Here is a 22,617-nt window from a genome sequence, read left to right as displayed (position 1 = left end):
TTAAGCTTGGTGTCACAAACATTTGTTAACAATAAATGATAAATTATAATATAATTATAAATAGCTTAGTTACCAGACTTTATAGTTAGAGAAAATTAAATTAATTTAGATGTTTCAAGAATAATTTTTGAAGCTGGCATCAGAACAGTGCGCAATTTGAAAATAATAACACTATTATATAAGTATTAATGTTGATTTAGTTTGGCGTTTATGTAGACGATTATATTCACGACGACCACGTAAAAAATATGTATAAATTATAATGGAATTCCAAAAAACCTTTTCAATTATAATTTTTTTTTCTTTAAAACGTACTTGTTAATAAAAATATTAATGCAGTTGTTTACTTGGTAGAAAAATCACAGTTGTTATTTTAATCATTAGTGAGAATAATTGATATATTGCACGAATAATACGCAATGTCATTAAATATATATATAGTGACTCAATAAGAAAAAAAATGTTACAGTAATTGGTATATTATTTTTCTCAGCAAGCATTTAAACTTTACATTTAATAATATTATGCAAAATAACGTTTGACATTGTTAATTCGTTTTGAGAATCACCGTATTGTACTTTTATAAAACGCACGTACAATGTAAGTATATATAATAATCACATTGTTTAATAGTTGACGTGGTCCTTCGTATTCTGAACGATTATACATAGAACAATTATACAGAATATCGACATTATTTAATCGAAAAATTTAAAAAAAAAACCACCTAAAGTAATCAAGCGTTTTATTTTATACATTATAATGGACCGAAATAGTAATCTTCTTTACTAACTGCTTTTTACTCGATAAAGCCAATCATACTCGTTTCAATGTAATACACATTACAACAATACGCGTTGTGAATATGAAGTATGTATAGGTATGGTGGTTTGTGCTGAGTCATATAATAATATGATATTACGCTGTATTCAGGTATGTACATAATGTTTACACAACCTCTTCACTCGTAATAATTACAATAATTATGTTCAACACATTAACTATCGCGGTTTAAAATTTGTAGACGAAAAAAATAAATAAATTTAAAATAACGAGATAATTTGGTCTCCTAGTGATTAAAATTAAACATTATTGCATTGTTTAAAATGCGTTTAAGCCATTAACTCGGCGGCTTAAAATTCCATCAGTGGCACGGTGCCACCCAACAGTGGCGGCGGCGGTGTCGCACTATTTTTACGACAACGCGTGCACAGACCGTTCCGGACCACGGATCCCTAAATAATATTAAATACAAGATGTATTGTACTGCAGCCCGAAATCACTGTTGCGGTCATGAGGCCGTTATAATCAATTTCCTCCGTTCGAAATGGAACCCAATATGAGTTCACAGTTTCGATGTAATAATAATATAATATAATATGATATTTTATTGAAATATGTCCGTTGTTTGGGTCGTTTCGGTTGAAGTATTTAATTGTCACTCACCGCTGGTCCTGGATCGCCGGTGTCGCCTTTCTTCCCTCGCTTTCCCCGTTTACCAGGAGGCCCTGAAATTCATTTAATAACCGATTAGTTTATTATATACACATAATATTATTAATTATATTCTAATACAGTGAGTCGATTTGTATAGTAAGTTTATCATATTATATAATTTGATACATGACAAAATCTGTATTGTGTGAACACGTTACGATAACTATGAGGATTCCAGTACTACCATATGATATTAGAATGCATAATAATAGTGGTGAGTGAAGTACCAATAATATTACATAGCACTGGTCTAGAAATTTTCAGATTGCCGAGACACTACCTGCAGACAGGGTAATAATACGAGAAGAGTGGAACGGGGAAAAATTGCGCCCGCGGTGACGTGGTTGTGGTCCTTCGTCGTCGACGTCCGTCGCACTATAGAGATGAATGGGAAATATATGGTAATTCGAATAGATATATGTATATGCATAGGAGGAGTCGGTAGCAAATGATCAATGACGCCCGACATTAACAGTCACATTTCGGTATCATCCTGCTCCTCCTCCTCCACACCCTGAACGAACAAAGGACCATTAAACTACGTTTTCGCTCTATCTCTTATACGCATATAAAACATTCACGTAAACATGCGATTCATTTCGGCGAAGAAGAATCTCCTACGACGAGGGTGCAAAAAAGTTTAACCAAATTATAATTCTTTTTTTTTTCGCGCTCGTTCCTACTTCTTTTCTTTCTTTTGTCAGATAATTTGTCATCCCGAAATCTTCTAAACATGGTCTGCTTATGAAAAATAAAATAGATTACTGCACACCGACCGAAAATCGTCAACATTGTCATGCGTCAGAGTGCGTTGTTAGCCCTGTAGTGATCGTATTTTTGAATATTGAAACGATTTCCCTGCCTATGAACCAATATAATTTACATAAATATATCGCATGCAACACGTTTCTCTGGAATACGCACGATTTATGACATTATATTTATTCAAACTATATAATCAACACTATACCTACTAATATAGACAAATAATTTTATCTTAAATCAGAATCAGGGTGCAATATCCTAAAACTGAAGAATATTTAAAGATTCAAAATATATTTTATTCGGTTGAATAAAATATATCTAATATTTGACTTTTAAAACTATCATTGTTAGTTATTAAAATTGAATAACAAAAAAAAAATATAAACTTGTAATTTTTTAAATATTGTCTTATTGTCTTGTAATAAGATAATCGTCTCATATACTGCGTACCTAATTGTATTCTACAGTTATTTTTTTCAAAGTTAAAATTTTTCGATTTACAATCTCTTGCAGATAGCTTTGTTGTATCTGTACCACGTTATAGAAATAATAATATTACATGATTACTTCGGACAGGTATTATACGTCTGTATAGTATCGTGATGTATGCTCACGCCGGGTGGTCAAAAGTCTAAAGAGCCTTTCCATAAAAAATACATAAGTATTAAGTATTTATATAATATATAATATTATTGTGTATAATTTATATACCTAAATAACATGTAATAAATCCATTTGTGTATACGCCATGAAAATATGTATGTATTAACACTATTAACCCTTGATATGGCCATAGATCTAGTCGATCACGTACCAGATGTTTACCTGTCATTATACAGTGAATTGACCGTCGAGCATGTTATATATATGCAGAGAGACAAGTCATCTTACCAGCTCGCTAATGCATTTTGTTGTAGTCAAACCGTTATAATATGTATATATAATATAGGCACTCAATATAGCTAGGTTTGTACATGGTCAACATGTGTTTTACTAAAAGCATATCCGTTTATGACCGCAACACATTTCCATACAATTTTAGTTTATCTTACGTGTTTTTGGCATTAAAACCATTTTCTCTAAACACATATTCGACGTAATAGTTATATTATAGATGAGGCACCACGCATAGTGGGTATATGTTTATTGTATATATACTGTCGTTACCCTAGGGGCTTTTAAATTGGGACTGTTAAACGATCGCAGAGTACTGAGTAGGGATACGCGATTAACTCGTTTGAAGGGAGGTGTAGGATATATATGTATGTATACAAAAGCAATTTAAACTCTTCGCTAGAAATACCACCCTACATTACATAGCATCGTGTTGTTGGCGCATAATCGAAAGCACATTTTAATGAACAACCAAAGTGCTCGAGGGTACCAGATTTTCCATCGATTTTAGGCAAATAATAACAACATCATCTTCTCCTTTATACAGCTCGTCTATAAGAAATTTAATATATTTTTACGCGATAATAAGCGTTTAAACATTATTGAAGTTAGCTACAAGATTTTGATATACCGAATTCCAATATTTTGTATAACGAGTGAATAACGCGCGTAGTGCTGTATCGACGACATGGAAAAGTATTATAACGCCACAACACACGCTTAAATCCTTTATAGTATATACTTAACACACGTATGTAGTATATAGATAAGAATGTTCCAAAGACAAAGAATTTCAAAGAATGTTTTTCGGTCAATAAATGAAATTACTTACAGACATAGTTATTTCGTTGATAGACAAGACTTGAAAAGTAATCTTTCATGAAAAAAAAAAAAAAATAAGAATTACAGACATTTTCTCGTTAAAGGGATGTTTTTTATCCAGCAACGTACAAAAACACAAGGTTTGGGGCGATCGTTAGTAATTCGACCTTGCTGGCGACTGATCCAGGCTATCCCACCATGTAGTCATATGTTCGCCACTAATCTCAATAGAATGTGTACTTATACTGTTGTTATCGTTACCACAATCTTCGTAGGGAGAGCGCAGCATACGTCCATCACAATCGTTTCACATTAGTCACGGTCTGTGATAAGAGGGGTGGAAACGATGTGGAATAGGATTTCTTTTTACGCCTCGCTAAGGTCAATACACGTATTATCACGTATATATATATTTATAATATTATATAGGAACTGAGAAAGGGGACATTACCTGAGCTTTACGTAAAAGTCGGTTTTTTACGCCTGCAACGTAACCACCGATAGGGGTAAAAAAATACATATATAATATAAATTGTCACACCGGAGAGAAAAGAATAAAAAGGTACAAAATACGATATAATTGAGTTGTTCGTATAATACGAGCAGCTCGCGCGGCGTCTCCGTTAAGAGTAAACAGACGCAAACAAGGGTCTTTGCATTGAATTTATAGCTCTTATATGTATATGTATGGCTGTTTTGTCCGCATTCTCTTTGTATAATATTATATTGTTCGAACAGTAAAAGTAAATATAAATAGCATATTTTTGAAATAGAAGAAAAACAAGAACTCGGTATGAAGGTAAAATATAATATTAAATTCAGGTGGGCGGGGAGGATGTGACGGTAAAATAAGCATATTTTTTGAATTATTGTGGGCGTATTGAAGTCTCCATATGCATTATTATAATCATCCCGTTTATTCGTGTGACCACATCAGCTCCATAATTATTCGTATAGGTACGCTATAATAAACATTATATGTTATGGGAAATTTTGAAAATCATCTTTCAGGGATTTTTGAGTATTATGATTAATTATTTAGATATTTCCTATATTTATTGATTATTTATAGAATAGCCGACTTATTATGCGGGTAATACGAACTTTTAAACTGAATAATCAAATTTTCTATGTATTTATACAAATAAATTATGTTGTTGAGTTGTATAAAAATTAAACAAAAGTATTGTAAATTTGTAACTATAATTTTATCAATGCTTAATTTTTAATATACCTAATTTAATTTCTTGTTATTTCTTTTTTTTTTAACATATGAGATTTATATTAAATATAAAAATAAAAATAAAATGTCATAGCAGTAACTTGTATTGCAACAAATAATTATGTTTATAAAAATGTTTGTATTTAAAATTTAAATTCATTATCAAAAGTGAATTAAAAATCACTAAAACCTAAATAAACCAAAACTAATTCAATATATAAGATTTATAAACCCCTTTACACTATCTATGAGCGTAGGTGTCCCAAAAAGTAGAGGCACTTGTCCCCCTAGAATTTTAAATTGTTTTTTCGAGCATTACCTATAACACACTAATTTAGTAATTACGAAATACTTACTATAGACAAATAGTATAAAACTCTTTTTAATAATAACTAAATTATTTTATCTTATAATAGTTTGAGTACTTTGTAATCTGTGTAATAAAAATAATACTTAATAGTAATAATGTAAATATATAATAATTTTAATAATATAACAATAACAATTAACGAAACATATAAAAAAATCTTCATTTATTTTTTAAATGTATTTTGCCCCTCCCTCTCTCCCTCACCCTAGAAAAATTTCTGGGGACGCCCATGTCTATGAGTGGAATGATTTAAAAAAAAACATTTAAAACTTTAGGCATGAATTACGTATTATAAAAGAAAGTAATTAATGTTCACCTAATTTCATAGTAAGTTCTTACAGAGAAACTTATACCAGATTTATGAGATAGATATATATCAAATTAACTTCTCTTTAATAAAGTATGAAATAATTTCTTTTTAAAAACTTTAAACTAAATGTTAATGTATTACTTACAAAACTATTTTTTTTCTTAAGTTAACTGTAGTTATTTTTAAATAAAACTCGAAATATAACTTCATATTTTATATTAATCGAATCATATGTGATTATTTTTTTTAATTTTTATAATTTGTTTTCATTGACTGTTTTCAATCTTATACTTTGTCCATAAAATATTATATTCCATTAGTTTTTTCAATAAAGTTTGCTACTAACCACTTTCCAACATAAAATATAATATTACCAATTTATAAAATGATTCGCTGACATACAAACATGGTACGTTGAGCATTGATTTAGAATGGAAGAAATTCCCGACGGATATACAATCTAATTATTAGTGTTAAAAGTACCAAAAATAGAAGTTAAACAAAATACATTCAGACTGTTATGAAACACATTTCATGGTATTTTGAACAAAATTATTTGTTAAAAATATGAAAAAATAAAATATAATATTATGTTTCCATTGTAGGAAAACTTATAACTAAATTATTAATTAGGTGCATCCATTATTAAAGCTGACTAGGTAATAACTAAGAAAAAAGACAAATTAACACTTTAATATCATGATAATATATTAATCATGTCATCCCGTAGGCCGTGCAGTAAGTGGTATTTGCCCAAGGTAAAAAATGATCCACGCATATAATTAAAATCACATTGCAAAACCCATAAATTATGACGACAGTAAATACATCAATAATATTGATTCACGTCAATATCTATTAAATCTGACATGAAATAATGCATATAAGGTGCAACCTACTCGTATAACCCAATGCTGCGATACGAAATATTTAGATCACATATTTTCGACACAATAATAATATTAATGTATAATAATTATAGCCACCAATGCAATCAGTTGTACGTAGTTTCACGATTTTTGCAACCACGATATCCATAGTGTAAACGATTCAATATACGCGCTACGACGTAAATTAATTTCCACTGATTCGTGTTGTTCAGATGAGAAAACGGAAAAACACTAAGGTTCATTTGTTATTAGAACATCATTGAAACGCTGCAGCAACCTATACTGCGGTGCTGCACGTTACATGGCGAACGTCTACAAGTATGCATAATACTCACACCGTATTATGTCATTAAATGTATGTATATGCGCGTGTGTTATACATCGAGGGGAGAAAAAAAAGGGGAAAAAGCTATTTCCGAACGTGCGGTGTATACGACTCGCATTATTACACTCGCGTCGCCGCCCGGCGTTTCGCCATCAATTTCCAACGAAGCAATATACGTATATTATATTATACGATATGTATATAAGAGCCGCACACAGTGAAAATAATAAAATAAAACACGAGACGCCTAACCCGCGCTTCGCGACGACACCATGTAAACTACTGTAAACGTATTATACGCGTACAACTATAAGGCTGCTATATATTATATAAAATATATCTGGCCGGATCGTCGTATCCATGCTCGAACAGCTATTGTCCTAGTTATACGTATACATTCTATCCGTTCTCAATTGAAATACCCCTCGATAAATTGATCACAGCAGATCTCACGGCCCGTCAGATGTCTGGATCAACGGCATTCCTCCCCGGATAAACATAAAAACTAAAACTTCTTTCCGCGTGACAAGCTCGTCCTATATCCGTAGAACGTTTCCTCTCCGGCTCACAAACATCGACGAAAAAAGTACACGACAAATCCACCGTGTTTGTTTTCTCTCTCGTTGTTTTTTTTTTTCTGTAATTTTATTATTAAAGTCAGTTTGGGCGTTATTTTCTATTTCGCTGACTTCTGTTATTGTATGACCCCCTCACTCTACGTTTAATATATAAATATGTACTATATAGTTTGTCCGGCAATAAATCGGATTAAATTTCCCGTCTGCTTCATCGACAGAACCCTGCGTATAGAAATATCCCTCTGCTTTTTAATGGATGATTCGAAAAATGGTATATATGTACACACATATGCGTGTGTATATGTGAACGAAAGTCCCGAAATACGCTCAGGAAAAAAAACGTTTAACATCACCCCCGCGAGATGTCATTGTCGTTGTCATTTCCTATACTGAATATTATTACATACATAACCAGCGGGAGATTCGTTTTTGACAAAACGTGACGAGCCTTGAAACACTTTTGAAAACCTCTAAAACATGTATATTCTAGCGTTTTCCGGTACACACACACACACATAAATAATACGTGTATAAAACCCTCAAAACTTCACGCTGGCACTGTTGCAATGATGACGTGTTCCTTTTCCATGTCTTTATCTTTGTTCCTCTCTCTCTTCTTTTCTCTCCCTCTGTCTCTCTATCATTGCGAATTATATTTAAGTCTTCCCGAGAAGTTTATATACACACGTACACTACTTTCCAGATCGCATTTCTCTAATTTACACCAGACGTTCATTAGTGAGATTTCCCCGGTAGACGGTATATATATATGTATACACGATATTCTCTTTCGCGTTGCCGCTGATCCATAGACACACTCTTACATCGGTGCAGGGTCAGACCTTTGCAATGGTCACGTATATCACTCTCTTTATCTCTGTCACTCTTTCACACCCACGGCCGGATTATAATTGCCACAGATACGGTTCGTTAGTTGAAAACCCGACGACTGTTAACCGCGGGGCCGATCATTATATTATAACGTGAGCATAATGCTATATATATATATATATAATTTTATTGTATCCGGATGCGTTTGTACGCGCTATATTATTTATTATACCTTATGTATAAACTTTCTATGCGTATTTTAGTTTTACAATGTATATTACTTGATTGTTAAAATATAATAATAGCAAATACTTTTACATAATAATTAATATACTGCACGAGTTTCCTCGTTGGGCGGTAATTAAATCGAAATACCAACAGAATACAGTATATTAAGTTTCATTGTTGCATACGACAGGTAGTTGACAAATGTTAAAACCCAAGTTCTCGTATCTTTGGTCGTTGTGAGGATAGTAGATAGTATAGGTACCTGTATAATAATTTATTATAATATATATATAAATAAATTTATAAATTAATAAATTAATAAATTTATTTATTGAAATCAATAAAAATACATACACTGCAGAAATGGCTTAAACGTGTTTAAAATAGTACCTTCGTAGTCAGTTTATACTAGATCGCTACGATTGACTTATAATTTAATTTATAATAATTATTGTACACAAGAATACCTCTGTATAACACGCATGACTAAATCTACACAGAACCATCGAAATTGAAATACCAATCAGGTATTACGTATACGTATCGAATATATTATTTGTATCGATATAATATACTAATACGTCATATATTATAAGCGAAATTATTGATCTAAGTGCAGCGGTGATTCAACAACTTAATAAAAATAATCATAATGTAATACATATACCATATCCACCAATTTATAATCGCCGATAATTATTAGAACCCTCAATAAAACTCTAGTTTTACATAATTAAATGGTATATAAAATATCATAATTTTTTTTTTTTGTACCATTCAACATTAAATATTGCCGTCGTAAATTATTTAAAAATCTATATACTTATATTAGCATCTACGATGTATATTATGATCGGTAGGGTCACTCAATGTCGTCGTCGTCGTGACGCCGTCTACGAGCGTCACGCAATGGTTATGATATAGACGCCAGGCGTGTATTATAAGACTACGATACTTACATTCCACTTCCATTCCATATCATATATATAATATACATTTGTCATAAGATTTGTGTAGGCGTTTTATATAAAATATGTGCATAGTTATCAATATCTAGTGGTTTAACGACTAATGACTTGGTCAGCTTGCTTTCAGTATCTAAATATTCTAAATATACAAAGATAGTGGTGGTGTAAATTATGCATATATTTATATATAATTTCACCAAATTATTTCACCTTATTTTTAAATTGATTATTATATTATACTATAGGTACTAGAGAACGTCACCTTTTATTCACTCAACTTACCAATCTCCTTATATGTTTTATAAAATATTATTTTACCATAAACTAATTAATTTACTATTGCTATTATATTATTATTGATTTTATTTCCAATCATAATTATAAAACACTATATAATTTTTCTATACGGTAGAAATATTATTGAATTTTATAATAACATTATTTTTATTTTTAGGATAACTTTTTTGAATCTTGGGCGGTAAAATATATCAAAATATCGTACACAATTTGTAAATACTTGTACGTATAATATTTTTAATTTGTACGTGGACATTTGACACAGTAAAAGTTTGAAAATATCATTGAAGCACGGCTAACTTATGTTTGAATGGTAATTAAAGAAAGTATGATTTTCATAGTTACAATTTTTGAATTTACGCGTATAAAGTTGCGCACAAAATTTTAGCATAGTCAAAAACTCAAAAATAATACAATAGCCAAGTTTTGAAGAAGTTAGCTGCGATTAAAAGTTTAAATATTTTATTAGCTTACAAATTACCAATTTATGCTTACACATATTTACAAATGAATTATTAGTTATTAAAAATACTTAAATTGAAAGTTTGAAACTTGGGTGACTAACTTCACTAATTTATTCCCTAACACATAATTCATGCTAACTCGTGTGATTTTATAGTATATTATTGTGTGTAGTTACTTAATACAATTATATTACCTATTATAACACCTATTGTGTATTCCCGTTTTGTAAGTTTTTTGTGAATAATAATGTTTATATGTGCATATGGTCTGCAGAAGTACCTACCATTGGTTGGCAAAAGGTCATACTAAATATTTGTATTCAGTGACATGAAATATTGAAATTGATCGAAGTTCAAGTGTAATACTACCTATATATTATTATTAAATCCATCGTTATTCATCGTCTCGGTGTTCAGTGACCGATGAGTTCCCACCACCTAAGTCTGAATACATACAATAAAATAGAATAGGTGTACGATGACTGAGCGTGTTTTTATTTATTTTTTTTTTTTTTTTTTAGAACGTTATAATAACGTTCTCACATACATAGTGTTTAAGTGCAAACACACTATATATTATGTGTATACATAGACGAAAAGTCAAGTTTTTTAAAAGAAATCAATGTGCATTTGTATACAAATAATAAAACATATTAATATAATAGTGGATACGTATTATGCGTTGTTATTATCAGTTGGCGATTTTCCAGGAGGTCGTTGTTTGGTAACCTCGGCAAATACACCAAATATGCGCGACACCTACCTGACATAACATCGAGGGATCGAAAGGTTAAGTACAAGCCACAATTTATTCTCGTAACCATAAGATTACCATTCCAGTGGAAAATAACAATAATAATAATTTATGTTTTTCTTTTATTAATAACATGCAATCAGATATAACATAAGTACTTCACTATAATAGCTATATAGTTTAAAAATGATCAATTTATGTAGGTACCTATATGTACTGTGAGAACGATGATATATCTATAATACAAGAAATCAAACCGATTCATCAAGTTTAATTTTATAACATACAAATTGCTTATAATTTAAAAAACGGTACATACACAATTTGTCAATGTAATAATATATTTCTTTGACAAATAGTATTAACTAATTTTGGGTGGTGTAGATTGAGAGGTTTCAAATCAAAAAAATGTATACTACAATTACGGCGTACAGAATATTTAATCTGTTCAAGTGGATGCTGTAATGGATTTACTTCTGTGTTAACTCTTAAAACCACTGTGTAAACAGTTATTAACAATTCGTATAAATCACAACGAATTTTTTTTTCATCATCTGCAAATAACGTCGAGTCCTTAGCTGATTCGTCCGGGTACAATACAATGCAGCCGTGATAAGCACCATGATTCTCTATAGACTAACCTAACTTTAACTAACCTATGATAGGCGCAATTAACCGTTTGCAGTATTCGCAGTGAAAGCTTAGCATTTTCCCGCAAACTCCCTTGTACATATCACAGGTCAGGTACGGATCGTAGCATACGATAACACTCAATGAAACGCGTTGCCACGTTGCATTTGAACCCATCCTATTGTTAGTATAAACTGCAGTCGGATTAAAAGTTACAATCAACGGTATATAAAATAACGCATGGCTACAATGGAAATATTGTCATATTATATGTTGGTATACGTATTTAGTGCTCACGTATCAAATTATCGGAAAAAATAATAACTATAATCAAAAACACTCGGAAATAGTGTACAGCAGTATACACTATAGGTACCTACATATAATATGAATAAAAAGTACATATTATATGATGCTATGAGAGATAATAAGTTCAAAAAACATAGTGTAATAGAGTATGAATTATTGAGACGAAGACAAAGTAAGAAAATGTTAATCGTTAGCTTATTTTATTCATTGCGTTGATTAATATAAATATCACTTATCAGTTATCAGTATATTATCGTGTCGTAATGACACTCGATGAATTTATAAGTATAATACGTGATATAAATGTTTTTTAAATAAATATTCCAACATCCGATTTTCCGAGTATATCTTTTAAAGGATTACTATATATTGTTTGGGGGAGAGGAGAATCTCGTTAACGGCAGCGTGAAACCAATATTTTACGGGAAACCGACAAATAATGGCCATGTTGTATACAAGCACAAATATCTATCTTCGTAAGCTTTATTATTTGGATTGTCGAGCATCATACGAAGGCGTATACGTAGGACGAAAAATTGAATTGGTGTTTATTTGAGTAATTTGCATGTACTATACTTACGTATATTATACATATCGTTGATTTTACAATAAACGGATAAACAATGATATAGAAGTACCTATTTATTGACTTAAATTATAAATATGCGTAGTTTCATAGACACTAATATTGTAAAACTTTAAAGAAAGGGTTAATCTACTTATATTTCTATATTTTATTTATTTTAACTGTACTACGATTAAGCACATCACAAACTATAAAATAAAATTATGTTTATATAATTATATTAAATATAATTTTACCATTTACGTATTGTGATCGGTTATTTTTATTATATTAAATTTTAAAACGAAAATAAACAAATCTTAAAGGTTCCAATATTGTTGTAAGCGAAATTTAGTGCAGCTTTAGGGATATTTCTTAAATATCGAAAAAGATACATGAACATTTTCTCAATAATTTATATAGTGTTAAATGATTTTTGCAATATCTGAAATGAAAATCAATTTAATATTGTAATTTTATTATCACATTATCACGTTACGACATACATTTAATTTTTAGAAAAAGTTCGATTATATTTAAATTCTGATTCGTGGTAAATGAGAAGGGAAGACTAATTCTTCAATAACAGTATTCTATTTATATGTCAATATACTTTCCTATTTTTATCAGGCTAAATTAGTTTATTTCGATCTCAAGCAACAGAATAACAGTATATGGTTTGAAATCCGTTTTTTAAATTTGGAAGCCCGTGAGTCATATCTCTACAACGCACAACGGTTTCAAATACAATTATTTAATATCCATGTATAATCAATGTAGGTATGTAATAAATAATTACATTTGAATTAAGATGACGATACAGATGATAATGACGACATTAAAAATAGCAATCATGATGATAATAATAATAATAATAATGACAGACATCCTGAAACAACTCTTTTTGTAATTATTATTTATTTCTCCGGCAGCCTAATTGGTAAGGAGGTAAAGGCGTAGACGGAAATAATAATGTTTGGTAGTTGGGGATAACTATGCGCCGATAAAGACATTATTATACCTACATGCATTACCAACTAAAAACTTGAATGAGATTCATCTTAAATTATAATTATTAGTGTACATACAAGTATTAAATACAGTGACCATGTCCTTATAGAATTTAGATAGTAATACTAATATTAAACAGCAAAATATCTACATAAAATTATTTTTGATCATAAATAACCAAGCTCTTGGAAAATATCAAGAATTTTAAAAAATTTAAAAATAATGTAAATAAATCTAAATATTGCTCCTAAAAATGTAACTAAAATATTACCTGTGTTATCCGACTTCAGCCGAGGAAAAATAATAATAAATGGATAGGATGATACTTTTATAAGGAAATTTTCTTGCCGGTAACAACAAAATTAAATAATAATAACTATCTCCTTTTTCTGTTGTGTAACCAACGACAACCAGAAATAATGAAAAAAGGTAATTTTCGTAATTTAACGATAAAATACATGTGTACACAGGTACACTACTTTATAGAGATAGAATTTTAGAATAAAAAATAGCCTACGAAAAAGTCCTTTAACTGCCTACGAAAATCCTGTCAACATCGGTTCATTTATTTCATTTGAACATTAGCCGACCATTCACACAAGCACACTTAATATTTCTATAGCTATAGATTATCTCACTAATATTAAAATAATCACCAGCTAATAGGTTTATTTAATACTTAAAATGTAATACCTAAGTATATCAAAAGCGTCTTCGAAATTTTCCTCTTTCATTTATAAATACGATAAATCGTATGAAACAAGAAAGTACTTATAGAGCTATTCCCATCAATTATTCATTTTGACCAAATGATTAATATAACTGTAGATACAATTTGTCACTCAAGCGTCTTAAGTAAGTATATCGAATGACTAACAAGCTTTTTAACCCACATATGATATCGGTTGCCGTTTTATAATATACTTATATTTAAAATATGTACAAAATATAATATACATATATACACCCAATTATTCTTCGATCCGGAGTTGGATTTCTAATAAAATGTTGAAAAAAAAACAATAATAGCTCAATATAGTATTTTTTAGTTCACTAAAATCATGCAATATATTAACAATAAGCTAGTTTAAATAAAATCATATACCATTGCAATAGTGTTTATAACAGACTCCATCATAAATTTTCACTTCAAAATTTCGGTGCCAAACCAATCCGATAAATAATGCAAACCAATTATTTGATGAAAACATTTTCATATTAAAATAATTTCAAATATTCTTATAATATACATTTTTTTCTTACTTATGACATATATATATATATATCAATATTATAATGTCTACGCCACTTCCACGATTTCCTGTAAGAGCGAAAGAGGGTGTCTTTACGAAACGAAATTTTACTCACTTCCTGTTCATAATCGAGGGAAAAATCCGTTTTGCAAAAATAAATTGAAATAAAGGAGAGAACATCAATTGATTGACGACGAGTGGACGGTGAGACCCTTCGCTCGTCGTGTTAAATAATAATAACCAATTACAGACCGGATTTACGAGTGTTCATCGTGGAAAAAAAAGTATCTCTTCATATACTGTATATAATACAACGATATTACGCTGTAGGTACGTATATGATAATTTCATAATATTTAGATGACAAAAAATACAATTGACACGTCATGTTCGATATTCGGGAATAGTAGTTCGTAATTTGTTATATACACGCAGTATGTAGATAAGTAAATAGGCACCAACTAAAACATTGTAAAAATTTAAATGATTCACACTAATATACTTTAAATTGGTAAATAATTAACCAGAAAATGGGATATCAGCAATTATATATATTAATCTTATTTCATATTAATAAGAAAATGGCTTTACCAGTAACATTCTTTACAGATTCACAATAATAAACTTACAAAGATTAGATTTTTTTAATAACTTAAATATTTTGTTTCGTTTTAAATAATTAACTTTAGGTATTACATAATTACTTAATCTATTGTTTTGTTTAAAAGTAAATAATTATTACGTATATTTAGGTATATTAAGTCGTTAAAAGTGTTTTCCAACTTTAATAATGTCAATAAATTTAACATATTATTGAATTTGATCAGGTATAGTGTAACATTTATAATATTTTTAATATTCCATTTTAAACTGAAATAATGTACAAAAGATAGCATGGCATTTATTTTCTTTTGATATAATACATTTTTCATACAATAATTTAATTTTAAGAACTATACTACTAATGATAAAGTTAAACACATTTTATGTATTTAAAAGTTTACAAATACATATTGTTTTGTATTAAAAGTATAGTTTTAAATAAAATATACCAAAATGAATGATTAATCAAATATAATCAATGTACATGTACATAGTACTATGATATTTGTTTTATTATATTTCAATACTATATGTACATAAAATATTATTTACTCTTATTCAATATTATTTTTATGACCAAATTCGAACAAAAGTTCATAAAAAAATCTATTGTTGTTGTAAAAGTTCAAATTTCTTTTGTTTACCTCGCATTTTTATGTTGCTACATGTTTTGTAATACGCGTTTCAAAACCATTTTTTTATGTGTTCGACTATTGAAGCCATGCACTATATGAAAAAGCCACGCTTGAAGAAATTAAAAAACGAAATAAAACATCCTTCAAAAAAAAAAAAGAATGTACTTTTATCCCCCCCCCCCCACACATAGATTGTCAATAGGTTCCATTGTATAATATACACGAGTCTCTCAATTTTCTTTCAGTTTCTAGTAGTAAAAATAATATGGTGATTATAAAGTCTTGTCCTAAAAATTTCAAAAACACATTAATTATATTGAAACTGAACTCGACAATAAATCAAAGCGTTAATAACGCAATGTGGCTTAGAACTTTCAGCGGGGAAATTCAAATTAAATCCTCCGAAGCCATAAACTTCCAAAAAGCTGACAACAATAAAAGCACTACAGAGAGAAAACTTCTTATATACCTTTTAAGTATAAGGAAAGTATATCTTTTAAAAAACATTGTTTAATGGGCTAGATCACTTTTTGTTGCCTTTTCAAAAACAACAACCGAAAAAACACAAACTTTATTAAAAAAAAGTATTTTGATAAACACTTGGAGAGCTGAATACTAAATATATTATAATATTGTCGGACGTACGAGAAAATTTGTTCCCCGGCGCCGCTGACATATTTTTGTCATTTATTTTTTTAAACACCCTATTCAAATCCGCATTATCCTGATCTATTTTTAAAGACTTTTTATACAATATTTAAAATAACCATCATCAGATAATTTTAATATTATTTTGGGCGACTGTATAAACGACAAAAATAAAAAAACAACAAAGCTTATTCTTAGCGTGTTACTTTATTTTTCAACGCCTTCATTTTAACATATTTTACATTTTAACAGGATTATAATAACAATAATAATAAAATAAAAAATTATAAACGCTTAGAGTCCATTGTTATTATCATACACTCCTTCCAATCTACTGCGACGTTATGAATTCATCGTAGTACGTTAATACACCAAGTCGGCCACATCTTCCTCCGAAATAAAATAAGAGGGTCACATAATAATATATACTTTCCCTACATACTTTTTATTATTGAATAAATTACATCGTAAGCTTTGCCCAGAAGTCAAATAATCCAGTTATTACTCAGAAAACCGAGATAAAAAAAAATAAAAATTATTAGCTTACCATTAACCGTAGTAATCCATGATGATAGTAAATAGCTATAGCTGTCATTTAAATTTCCCATTACCTGACCATTAGTGAAATATTTTTTTATATATTAAAATCGACGTGGAGGAAAAATAAAATGGTTAGTATGTACGATATGTACATTGTACACCTATGGAATTTAATTTTTTATTATATTTAAAAATTCATGAAAAATCAATTCCATATGCGAACGGCGTGCAATGTAGATCCAAACTTAAAGCCTCTTATCGAGAGACGTATACATAGAATATCAAAACATCAACATAACTACGTTTCTGATGACATTAACGACGTCCCGCAAATTTATTACGATTGACTTAATACTACTACAATATATCTTGTAACATGTACTTTTTGTTAACTCTAGACCGATATAATATAATCAAATAAAACACGATTTAAATTATTTTGATGAATTATAGATTATTCTCTCTTCTTTAACGTTTGGATTAAAGTCTTTATAATATAATTTCATTATATTATAATTTTAAATATAATACTACTATAACAGTATTATATATAATTTCAAAATCATTTAGAAAATGAAAATTGTATTGAAATCGATTAAATATCAATATAATATCGAAAACAAAAAATATTATTTTCATGCAAACTATAAATCCAAAACACGAATAATGGAATGAAAAAAAAATAAAATGTTTATTTTTTAAATATAATTGAAGTACTAACTAAAAATTATTCAGTAAAGAATGTTTTGTACGACGATAGCGGTATTCTGACGTAATTAATACAAAAAATAATCAACAACGAATTATTATCGTTTCTTTTGCAACAGTATTACTGTAAACTATGAGTTTTAGCACAAGTCGTATTATATTTATACATGTATATTACATAAAAGCTATAATATTACAGTTGACATTAGTATCGCATTGTCGTACATAACAAAACTATTGAAAACACAATACAAACACACACACACGTACATTTTTCATGAAATATTACGATACGCACGTGCCGACAATAATATATCAAGATAGTCTAATTATTTATAAAGCTACTAAATAATAGGAACGTAAAACAAAATGTACGTTTCAATAATCAACGTTTTATTTGCTCATTAATTAATTACTATTGTCCGGGTATAAAATATACGTGCATTCGCATATAACGGCCGGTCGGCGATGAAGATACACAATTTAAATACCACACGGCGGATTCTTCGCGCTCGGGTAAACAAAGGGTAAATAATTGGACAGTATATTATAACGTATTACAAGTATATATATATATAAATATATATTCCACCGTGTGGAGCACAATGGGGTTCGTCCTCGAATGTCTCTCGGACTACGAGCGTGACCAAGAAAATACGAGACGACGGCTACGCGGCGGCCACGACTACAGAGCAGAGTATAATCCTAAACTCGGTATCTCACAGCTATATTATATACATGTAAAACGTAGATACTCTACCACCACAAATATTACTAGATACAATATATCATATGCTACTTACACTGCTATACTGTAACGGAATACCTTTGTTGTGTGCCGCGTCATAACCTTAGGGATTATGGGAAAAGAAAAAATCAAATTTAGATGTATAATATACGTATATGTATGTGTGTGTGTGTGTGTGTGTGTGTGTGCGTGTGTGTTTGTGTATAATATGGTCAGGTCTATGGGCAGAATGAGGGTTTCGCCCGTAATCTTAAACCCACCATCGGTAAATATTTATAATCGGACGATGGAAATAAACGTTTTGTGGTCCACCGACCGCTTTTAAAGGGATGTAATATAATAATATATTAAAATAATGTACCTACATAAATTGTGTGGATGATGTACACGACCAGCCGTCGGCCATTTATACTGGACAATTAGAATTTAGAGCATTATTTTTACCTAAATGTAATCCATAAATACAATAGATATATATTATATAATGTGTCCAATCGTAATATATTCATTTAAAATTAATTTTTACATTTGTATGTTTTAAATTTGTTTTATATAACTTAAAATATTTATATAAAACTGTATTTTTACTAATTAATATAATTTTTAGTACATATTTTTATCACATTAATTTTTAACGTGAATTTGTTTATTGAAAGCCTATTTTTTTTTTATTTCTCGAGTAGAATATTATAATACTTTTTTGTATATTATTTTGATTTATTAATAATGAACAATGAGTATATAATTTTTATAAATAAGCATCTAATTGAAAAACTATATTTTATAGTAACTATATAGAATTTTAAAATGATCTACTAAATACGCATGACCAACAACGCTCATATTATATAGTAATTCAAATTTATAATTAAATGTATAGTATATTCAAAATTATTATATAAAACACCATAAGAAATTTTATTAAAAAATATGTTTTCTATTAAATTGGGAACAACAAAAAACTCGAGACTGTTGTCATAGGTACAAAAAAATGGAAAAGAAAATAATTTTCATAATCAACCGATAAAAAAAATATGTAAGCACATAGGCTGATTGAATTATATCACTATAATTGCAACAAGATTTGAATGCTATAAATTATTTGAGATAGATAAATTTTATGATCGACGATAATAATATTGTTTACTTTGTTTAAACATATATATTAAGGGTGTGTATATGTACAAACGATGATTCCCACATAATATTTCAAAATTTTCAATATTCTTGCGTCGGTATATCGCAAAAGATGATTAATATTTAAGGAGACGTCTTGTACTGAGTAAGTACTTAATACTTATAAGTAATAAGTATCTTTAGTAGGTATAGTTAAATATAACTACATATTGATGAAGTTGGAACGCTGTCTATATTTGTTTCGTTTTTCGTACAAACAGACAGTCAAAGTGCTTATCACCGAACCGGTATTGAACGTGTATAATGTAATAACTCTCCCACCATACGTTCCGTGTTCACCACAACCACCCCGTACACAAACGCGCCAGACATACTCGTCCGATAAAAATCTTCTCTCGTGTACACACGCTGCATGACCTGCACTGGCTGTCACATACCATTTTGTCAAAACTGCATTCTCCCAGATTCTTTCCTACACAAAACTATCGGTCAAGCATTTGTACGACGTGCAGCATACATTTATTTAGCTATATTATTATCCGTTTGTTTATTAAATTGTATTATTTTTTTTTTTTTAATCGTCTGTTTTATTTTTTAGTAACAATTCAACTTCGAATTTTGTCTGAAGTTATCCCGAATAACACACACGCCGTCTTATTAACATATTCAATTTTTACCGTCTTCCTTCAAAGCCATAATCTTTTATAAAATATTATAATTATTATTATTTTTTCTTTTCATCAAGGATATGACTTATACAACATACACACACATCGCGTGGTTAGAGTTATTCACTGTAATGTATTTATTTGTCATTTGAATGTTGTGTTTGGTTTTCCACACGAATCAGATATTTCGTACACCACGGCTGCACAAAATAGATACAAACACACGATAACGAACACGCCTTCATCACACGTGTATATACCAATTACAAGTTTCTATAGGTTTCTAGATTTTAGAACGATTATGGTATGTCCGTTAAATATACGAAAATCTTAAACAAAAATCTAAACGATATGTATAACGACTATAGGTTGATATGAAAAGAGGACATCGTCATCTAATATAACTGGTTCCGTTTAAGAAAAAAAAAAACTCAAAATATCTTTATTATTAAAGAATTTATGCGACATGTGACATGTTATTAACGCACTTTCAACTTGAACCTTGAATACCATTAAATTTACAAAATAGTATCTTGCATTTAAATATCATAAAACGGCAAATACTATAATTTTGGAATCTTTGCAAAAACTGGTCACTAAGAGGGGGACAAAAAAAAAATAATAATAACAATAATCATATGTGTATTAGGTAGAAGCTTAGTGTATATTATGAATGGATAACAAAATATATGTATATGTTTTGTTTAACGATACTTTACTATACGTTAAGTGAATGGGGACAAGAAAAAAAGATCATCACATTTACGACTAAATGGACCATTGTAGTTGGGAGTCGGGGTCGACGCCAGTAAAAGAGGTTATATTATTTCCCTCTATTTGATCATTGTGACCACAGTCGTCGACAGCTTTACCGATGTATAAATAGCGCCGCTAATACACCGCAGCTAGTCAAAAAGACTAGCCGCCACTCGTATTCTACGCCGGCCGGATATGTTTTCTCGGGTCATTAAACGCCACTTGTAAAGGGAAAACATTTCGTGTTTATTTATAAATCGTCTGAATGGCACGAAAAAAAAACCGCAATAGAAATAAGATGTGTTTTGACCAAAACGCAAAAATGCTGAGTACTTTTTCAGGCATAAAAAGTTTAATTCTGCACGATAATTAAAGGGTTTTTTTCACGTTTTAAAATTTGTACTTATGAATTCATGATACATACTATATTTTAATATGTTCTGTAAAAATAAACGTTGATATTCTCAAAAAAAAAAACTTTCTTGCTTAAAAATACGTTCAAAACGCTGTAGTATAAATGTATAATACCATATGACAGCCACGCACGAAACATTTTTCTCGAAGAAAATTGTACACATGGATATTGTACAGCATAATAACAGGTTATTATAATATAATGTTTTGCACTTTCCTAAATTGATCGAAAACAAAAACGTTTATATATTTCAATAATGCGAATAACTAACCCGTTCCACCAATGTAAGTAGTGTTTAGTAAATTTATATCACGCGTGTGTTGGTTGCGTAGCTAAAGTGTAAAAAAAAAATTGTACCTGTGCGTGATAGAGCAGACAAAATACTGATGTACAATAATATGGTTTTTCTTTTACATTCGCGCTCATTAATAATAATTACGTACCTTTGTACGGTACCTATAGTCAATCATCAACATCGATGTTTTCACTTCATGTGGTTTTTTTTTTTTAACATCAATCTATATGATTAGGTTAATTAATTGGTAACGTATGAGTTGGAGGGGCGATGCCGGAACGGCGGGTTGTAGGGTAGAAGAGAACGAAAGCGCGATGTGTGGCCTCCGTCAAGTATATTATTGTAATTAGCTATATATGTACATATATATTTTAAAATATATTATGTAGATTATAGTAAAAACGGCCACCCACGGACCAATATTCTACCATTATTATAGTTTTATTCATGTGTATGTATATATATTACCTTTTTTACTCCG

At 29.6% G+C, this 22,617-nt stretch overlaps 1 protein-coding gene across 9 annotated transcripts in view; it reads right to left on the bottom strand.

The window, feature by feature from the left end:
• Window positions 1-22,617, bottom strand: part of LOC112601831 (collagen alpha chain CG42342) — a 103,161-nt gene that overhangs the window by 50,944 nt on the left and 29,600 nt on the right. For all 9 annotated transcript variants that reach the window (XM_025349631.1, XM_025349637.1, XM_025349635.1 and 6 more), the window contains exon 2: window positions 1,447-1,508. In XM_025349631.1, the coding sequence (XP_025205416.1) occupies window positions 1,447-1,508 (62 nt within the window). The remainder of the gene's footprint in view (window positions 1-1,446; window positions 1,509-22,617) is intronic.

Source organism: Melanaphis sacchari, unplaced genomic scaffold (assembly GCF_002803265.2).
Source record: "Melanaphis sacchari strain LSU unplaced genomic scaffold, SCAv2.0 Contig7_pilon_pilon, whole genome shotgun sequence".
In the NCBI taxonomy this organism is placed as follows: domain Eukaryota; kingdom Metazoa; phylum Arthropoda; class Insecta; order Hemiptera; family Aphididae; genus Melanaphis; species Melanaphis sacchari.
The sequence above is the reverse complement of the archived record's forward strand: the minus strand, read 5'-3'. Positions and strand labels throughout refer to the sequence as shown.